General features: G+C 35.5%; 1 protein-coding gene across 1 annotated transcript; it reads right to left on the bottom strand.

Moving 5' to 3' along the window:
- Window positions 1-774: 774 nt before the first annotated feature.
- LOC140156233 (histamine H3 receptor-like) lies at window positions 775-2536 on the bottom strand. Its single transcript, XM_072179230.1, has one exon. It carries the CDS (start codon window positions 2334-2336, stop codon window positions 1287-1289), a length of 1050 nt encoding a protein of 349 aa, XP_072035331.1. The 5' UTR covers window positions 2337-2536; the 3' UTR covers window positions 775-1286.
- Window positions 2537-8626: the final 6090 nt, after the last annotated feature.

Below are 8626 nucleotides of genomic sequence, written 5' to 3'. Positions count from 1 at the left end.
TAGGCCTATAGCTTCAGAACTAATAATTGTTTTCACAGCTGTGTTACTTTTTGTGCAGACTTTACAACACATCTTAGTTGTTACTTGTAGCTGCATTTATAGTAGTCATGGAAAAATACAATTTCATTATGTCTTCTTCATTTTCAAAGTTACATTTAATATTGAAACACAGAAAGAAGCATAATTTATTTTTGTTCAATATTAACAATACAGCTGTGTTTTCGAATTTAAAAGTAGCAGCTATTTGTATTGATTTGAAGTAAGCGTGAAGCGCTTTCGTATTACAGTGTTGACATAATAACCATTGATCGCTATACAGTAAACTGCAACTTTTAAATTCGGGTATGTTTCTTTAAAAGCACTACTGAGTTGTTTAACGAAATTTGACAAATGGGGTATGAAAATGCGCGTTACAAATAAATCATCCTTCTCTCTATGTTAAAATATTGTAAAAACAATCATTTGTTCTGAAGTTATAGGCGTATTTATAACAGCTGTGTTACTTTTTGTGCAGACTTTACAACACATCTTAGTTGTTACTTGTAGCTGCATTTATAGTAGTCATGAAAAAATACAATTTCATTATGTCTTCTTCATTTTCAAAGTTACATTTAATATTGAAACAAATAGTTGAAGACAAGGTGAAGATAATTTCACCTTTGTGCAGTGTTTGTTTACATTACATTATAAAGCTTTTTAATTTAAAAACAGTAATAGAGTATAATCATTTTGAATGATTTCTACAATCTCCCTAAATGTACAAAGAAAGCTATGTTTATTGTTTCACACATACACTAAACTGAAAATATCATAATTGTCACAAAACACTACTTTAACCAAACACAGTTTTACCATGCCACTTATGGGTCTTTAAGTAATTTGTTCATATTAATTCACGAAATTCCATAATTCATTCTACATCCTATGCATTGGTTCCACTCAAGTTTGGTAGTGATGTAATTAGTGCGTATTTCAGGTCGATCCTTCATGTAATATTTCGCTAATCCTAACAATAACACTAAGCGTAATCCTAATCATAACCCTAATCCTAACCCTAAACTAACCATAACCATGGTTAGTAACCCTAATTTCGTTTAAAATTACATGAATGAATATGGCTGGTCTCAGTATCGAATCGCTTATCTAAAGTCAATCGCGAAGAGCGTACACACACGTGTACAAGGGCGGTTTGTCGGCACCCTTGCAGCACAATCGCGAAAAAAACATTGACGTCATTACAGAACTTGAAGTAAACCAAAGAATAGTATTTGTTCAAGTTAGGCCAATCAAAACTTTCTTTTGCGCAACCCCATAATTTTCGCCATTCCATTTCTGATTCTAGGATTAGTTGCTACGTACAATAAAGGGTTTACTGCTGAATTTGCATAAAATATGTAGTAAGACGCAATAAGCATTCGCGTACTTATCGTGATACCAAATGTCACTTGAAGGAATGTTATTGTAAAGTAAGGAATCCAACACAAAGATGATACGCCTACGATAAGAGCTAAAGTAATGGCAGCTTTGCGATGTTTACGGATATCAGCAGTTCCCTCTCGTCGAACTACAATGGGTATGTTTGTTCCCCCTGTCCCTGCAGCGGGAGCGACGTTACCGTCCGCGTTAGTAACGCTAGTTTCAGGTTCCACCGAAGCCCAATTTCTTGGTAAACCACGAGAGCGTGTACGAATATCCAGGTAAAGTTTAGTGTTAAAATAAGCCGTGAGACCGACGGGAATGACATTTGAAGTCACCATATCATAAATAATGAACGTTGATTGATGTAATACATCAACGTCACAGTATATGCTATAATCAACCGTTGACGCAACGAACCATCCGTAGCCAACATAGGCACATATATAACGCAAATAGGAAATAGTCCAAAGTAGGGCGGATAAGATGAGGAATTTTGGCAACGTCTGCAGTTTATCGTATTCAAGTCCTTTGGTTACAAGAAGATATCGATCATAACTGATTAAGACAACCGCCCAAACTGACACTGTGCATTCACTGAAATCCATAGTTATCCAAAACTTACAGGCTTCTTCAGTAAACGGCCACAGACCCGTGTCTCTATAGAGGTTGTTAAGAGGAATCGACACGCAACCTACCAGTAAGTCAGCCATCGCCAGATTTAAGATAAATAAATTGGAGATTTTGGCGCGAAGTTGACGATCACGAATAAACACAACAAGAACAAGTACATTGCCGATAACGGTAAATATACACAGAAACCAGATGAATATCTCGATGATAACTTCTACCCATGGTGATGTATCACCACGCCATAGATACAGCTGTACGGTTGTAGTGCTCGATGTTGTTACCTCCATATCACAGACAGATTTAAAATTCTCTCTGCAACTCTTACCGCGCTAAAAATACTCAATCTGGATTGGCAATTAAGCTTTTAATGACTTAAGTCTGAATGTAATAAACACTTTGTCTCCCAATTGCGTAAGTAAGCAAGAGGAGACACTGCAGATTACATTCTCTCTTTATATACTCCATGCTTGTGATGTTTTATTTTTGTTAGGAGACAATCAACACAATAATTTTACATTAGAAACGACAATCGCTACACTCACCTTCAGAACACAGAGTTCGTTTGCTGTCAAACACATGTTGGTTAGTGAGCATTTGCCCTTGAAAAGCGCCAATAATTCTTTATTAGATATCTCTGAATAATGAAAAAACCGTCCTTTTATATATAATCACTATTCTGTCATGACCCTATCATTGATTCGGATTTATCGTTGAACCGAGCACAATTGATTTGCTTGTAAATTATACTTTCCCTCTTAAATTAATACAGACTTATTACTAAATGCTGTTTATAAAACCCAAATGCGAATTTTATGTACGCATTAAACAATAAACAATGGTCTTGGTCTTGACGCTATAGATTTTGTAATCAGCGCATGATTATTTGGTGACGAATAAATATTTAACAGCAGTCTATCACGTGACCAGACCAACGGGTGCGTTGCCTACTGAAGTATGGTAATACCTGTGATTAGTAGGCTTGGAAAATATACTACACGCAAAAGTATCCCTATATGCTTAAAACAAAAGCCCTGCCTTAAAGACACTAAACAATAAATAAACAATTAATAATAATAATTAATACATGGAGAATTTTGTCGTTCGTATTCCGATACCTCATTTGACACGATGCGACTTTATTGCCCCACTTATACCAATTCGAATAAAAAAAGAGCATTTCAAAAGTTACATGGATTTTCTCTCGAAACTCGACGATGTAATGTGCCCGTTACAAATGCCGACGGAATCGCCTTGAAGGAGGAAATATCCAACTTTGTCACTTTTGAAAAGCTCTCTTTTTTATTCAAATTGGTAGAACATTGGAAACTAAATTCGCATCGTGACGAGGTATCGAAACATATACGCAAAACAAAATTCCTCATCTATTGATATTACTATATTATTTTGGTAAGTTAGGTATAGCGAATTTGCGATATTGTTTTTGTTTTTTATATTTTTGTGCACAAATATTATCCCAGATTATGCATATTATACGTTAAGATGGATCCTGCCATCCCTTACCTTCATATACGCAGAATTAAATAACCATATGCCATTAGGTATATGCCATTAGGTATATGTAGGTGACAATAAGATAAAAATGAGATCATCTCATTCACAAAACACAATTGAAGAAATGGAACATTAATGCACGGATCATACGGGTGGTACACATTACTCTTATCTATGATTCGGTCACTAGGGGGCGTATGGAGAAAAACACGGTTTCCGAATTTGTGTTGATATAGTTTCGAGAAAACCTGCTAAATTTAAGTATTTAGAGCATATTCCACATCTTCATCGTCGTTACTCCTTTTGTTATCATCCAAGGACAATACCAAGCTGAAATGGGAGTCTCTATACAGGTATGGAGGGCTAGAATTGGAACTTTTATTATGCCACCGAGCGGGAAATTTAACCGTGGCCATGTTGGCATTGTGATATCTAGTCAACGTATATCACTTGCAGTACGGCTGTGTATGGTTGCCCTACTTGTGGTGTGCGGCTCGGTAGAAAGCAACCCAGGCCCAGGGCCGTCTGAGAATACACGACAAAAGACAACAACAGCATCAAAAACTTTATTAGATCATTTTGATAGCATGAGACCAACAGATACAGAGGGAAATATCCAGAGCACCATATTGAAAGAACTAAGAGATTTTAAGGCAAGCTACGACAAATCTAATAACGAACTGAAACAAACGGTAAATAAATTGGCAGCGGACATGAGTAACTTGAAAAGTCAGGTAGACGATGCTAAAACTGTAGCCGATCATGCGTGCGATGTAAATAAACAGCTTCAGGCCGATTTGGAACAGGCAAACGCTAGGATTGAACAACTTGAATCGCAATCTAGAAGGGACAATCTAATTTTTCATGGCATCGAAGGAGATGACAAGGAAACCTGGGATGAAAGCGAAGACAAGGTGAGAAGTTTTCTGAGTGATAAACTTGATATAGATGGCGATGAAGTTGAATTTGAACGAGTACATAGACTGAAATCGCGCGGTGGAAATACCGCTCCAATCATTGCCAAGTTCACGAAATATAAACAAAGAAGTGCAGTTCTCGATGCAGCACAAACGAAGTTGAAGAAAAAGGACAAATATGGGGTCTCACAAGATTTCACAAAGAAGGTTCGCGATACAAGAAAAACCCTGATCCCATTTATGACAGAAGCAAGGAACCAAAACAAACGTGCATATCTCTCCTATGACAAGCTAGTTATCGACAAAGTTAAATACGTGTTCGATGAAGGAACTGACGACATTGTACCAGCATAGGGATGTGGTCACGGCCATAATAACTCTAATAAAAAAGTGCAAAAACATCCTCGGACAAACACTGAAATTTCAGAAATAAATCACAGTGAAGTCATAAAGGCTGATAAAATGAGTTATTATAATGTTGTCATTGATACATATAATGAATATGCAAACATGTTAAAGGCTAAAGATGCTGGTGGTGGTGGTAATGTTGTTAAAAATGATGACGTTGAATGCTTAAATGTCAAAAAGACACTCTTGAACTTGAAAGTTTTAACGATATGATGAGTGAAATTCATATGTCTATGAACCATGATGAAAATGTTAGATCTGTCAAAAATGCAAATACCAAGTATAATAATGATGCAGTGATAAATGGGTGCATTATAGAAAATACCGTTGACAATGGAAGTATGGACATGATTAATGAGCTGGAAATACAAAATATTTCAATAAATAGTCATGGTGATAGTGATAACAATATTTGTGACAAACATGATGAATATCCAAATAAAACCCCTGATAGAAATGATGTTGTGCAAAATACTCTGGTAAACATGTCAAATTGTTTGAAAAGTGATCAATATATGTCCATAAAACATTGTGAAAATTATTGTAATGTCATCAAAGATAAAAATGTTGCTATTGTCAAAAATGGTTGTGTTAGTACAAATAGGCCAACTCCTGGTAATGGAAGTATGAATAATTTGGCAAGGGATCATTTTAAGTTGACAACATATGGTGATAATGATGATGAAGCATCTAAGATGAGTAAACATGATAACACTGGTGCATTTGATACTGATTCAGGTAATAATGGTAACAATCATGATAATGGAAATGTAGAAAATGATCAGATTGATGATGGTGAAAATGGAACTGAAAGTAATAATGACAATGTAAATAATGATAACCGTGGTGGTAATCAAACTGAGTATGATATGAAAAAATTTCTCTACTGGAATGTAAATGGTTTATTAACAAAGCTTTGTGATACACAATTTATTGCTTTCATAACAAAATTTGATTTTATGTGTTTTGTGGAAACTTGGGCAAATTCAGACAACGAACCAAATTTGGATGGTTATAATCATGTTGGTTCTTACAGAAAACGACGTTTTGATATTGGACGTCCGTCTGGAGGCATTTCCTTCTTTTATAAGAATTCCCTAAATGTTTTAGCTACAAAACTAAAAAGTATTTCCGAAAATATTCTCTGGACGTGTATAGATCACCGGAAGACTCCCCCTATTCTATAAATGAAGATGTACTTGACATTCTAGAGACTGAATATGCTCAATATTTATCAGATTACCCAAATGCCATTTTTATTATTGTTGGTGATTTTAATGGAAGAACAGGTATTCTCAATGATTTCATTGACTCGGATGAATGCCCCGAGGGTTGGGACAATGATGTGTATGATGAAGATGTCACCCTAACAAAAAGATCAAACCAGGACAATTTTGTAAATAGATATGGTCGTGAATTGTTGAATTTTTGCTGTAACACGGGTATAAAAATTGTAAATGGTAGAATTAATGCTATTCGATCAAGCTTCTATACATTCATAAGCCATCAAGGGAAAAGTGTTGTAGACTATGTGTTATGTAATGTTTCCACCTTTCAAAAGATCTGCAATGTTGATATCCACTCAAGAATTGAATCGGATCACCTCCCAATTACCTTTTCATTCATAGTGGGTAATTCTTCTGTACCGTCTGATATGCCGGACCCATGGCAACAGACAGCATGTAGCTCGTTACATAGATATGTGTGGAAACCAAATCTACTCAACTCTTTTGTTAACAGGTGGAAGCATACAAAGGTGAATGAAATGAAACATGCTTTTCAAAGAGCTCTAGACTTGGTACAAATTGACAAAGCATTGTCTGCTTTGACAGATATCTTTGCTTATGTAGGGAAAGCGAGGAAACGCCCTTTTATGAACAACAAAAGTAAGGCACATTGTAAGTCTACGTGGTTTGACGATGAGTGTATCAGGTTTAAAAATAGAGTTCAATACAAACTCAGATTATTCAGATTAAGTCGCTCTGAAGAAGCTTTAACTGATTACAAAAATACGAAGCATGAATATAAAAACTTCATTGAGGAAAAGAAAACAAAATTCAAAAACCAGCAACAAAAAGAAATTTTGGACTGTTTGAAAAATCGCGACAGTAAAGGTTTCTGGTCAAGATTGAAGGAAGTCAAACATCAATTTCCAGTGAGATTTCATCAGACAATTGGTTTCAATACTTTGAAAATCTATTTCGAGTTGATATACCAGGTGGGGAGCCCACGTTGCAAAACCAAGTTGAGGGTGAACTAAATCACCATCCAGATTGGACTGCATTTTTGATGCCGAGATAACACCGAGGAAATTAAATCGAGTATTGATGCTCTTAAAAATGCCAAGGCTCCCGGTATTGATGGTTTTCCACCCGAATTTTTCAAAAACAGTCCAATTAATGAGTTGAGTGATATTTTGATGAAGTTTTGCAACCTGATCTTGACCACTGGATCATTTCCACTCCAATGGGCATCCAGTCTTATTATTCCTATTTTTAAAAAGGGGAATAAAACTGATCCAGCAAATTACCGTGGTATTTCTTTACTTCCTATTTTCTAAAGTTTTGCTCGAAAGGTTAAACTTTTGGGCTGAGGCTGAAAATGTTTTCCATCAAGAACAGGCCGGCTTCCGTAAAGGTTTCAGAACCACAGATAATGTTTTTATATTGGATACAGTTATCAATAAATATCTTTCATGGAAGCGTGGAAGGGTCTATATAGGCTTTGTAGATTTTCGTAAAGCTTTTGATTTAATAAATCATGATTCTCTATTATTTAAGCTGAAACGATATGGTATTACTGGTAATGTTCTTAATGTTTTGAGTTCAATGTATATGCAATTAAATGCTTGTGTCAGAACATCTACAAGTATAACAAATGTTTTTTCTTGTAAGGCTGGAGTTCAGCAAGGTTCTTTGCTGTCACCATTTTTATTCAAACTTTTTATAAACGATTTGAGTACACGACTGAACTCTGACGACACTGAAAAAGTGCAGATAAATCAATGTTTTATCAGTCATCTACTATTTGCTGATGACTTAGCTCTTATAAGTGGCACTATCTTTGGTCTACAAAAACAACTTGATGTTCTAGCAGAATATTGTCATGAATGGGGCCTTTCAGTAAATATAGATAAAACTAAAATCATGGTATTTAAACGAGGTGGTGTTCTTAAACGTGCTGAGAAATGGTTTTATAAGGGAACAAGAATAGAAGTGGTCAATACCTTCAAGTACCTAGGTAATGTGTTTTCAAGTAATGGGAACTGGCTTAATGCACAGAAATCCACTGCATCGCAAGCTAACAAAGCTTTCTTTGGTCTCATAAAGATTTTGAAAAGCTATAGTCCTCTCCTGTGGATGTTCTATTCAAGATTTTGACACAAAAATAAGACCTATACTCCTTTTCGGTAGTGAACTTTGGGGAACATCTGAGTCCCAGATAATTGAAAGAGTACATATTAAGTTTTGTCGTTATGTTCTTGGTGTATCTAAATCATGTAAATCTATCCCACACTGTGCCATTCGTGGTGAACTTGGTAGAAATGCACTGTTGGTAAATTCACTTATTAACTGTATTAAGTATTGGTTTTACATTTTATCACTGGATAATAACAGGTTTTTAAGACAAAGCTATGAGTTTCAATACAAATAGGCAGAGAATGGTAAAGAATGCTGGGCTATGAAGATCAAAAATATTCTGTACTCTTACGGTTTTGGTGAAATATGGATTGCTCAAGG

Source organism: Amphiura filiformis, chromosome 7 (assembly GCF_039555335.1).
Source record: "Amphiura filiformis chromosome 7, Afil_fr2py, whole genome shotgun sequence".
Taxonomy (NCBI): Eukaryota; Metazoa; Echinodermata; class Ophiuroidea; order Amphilepidida; family Amphiuridae; genus Amphiura; species Amphiura filiformis.
Note: the sequence above shows the minus strand (reverse complement) of the source record. Positions and strands in the feature narration are given on the sequence as shown.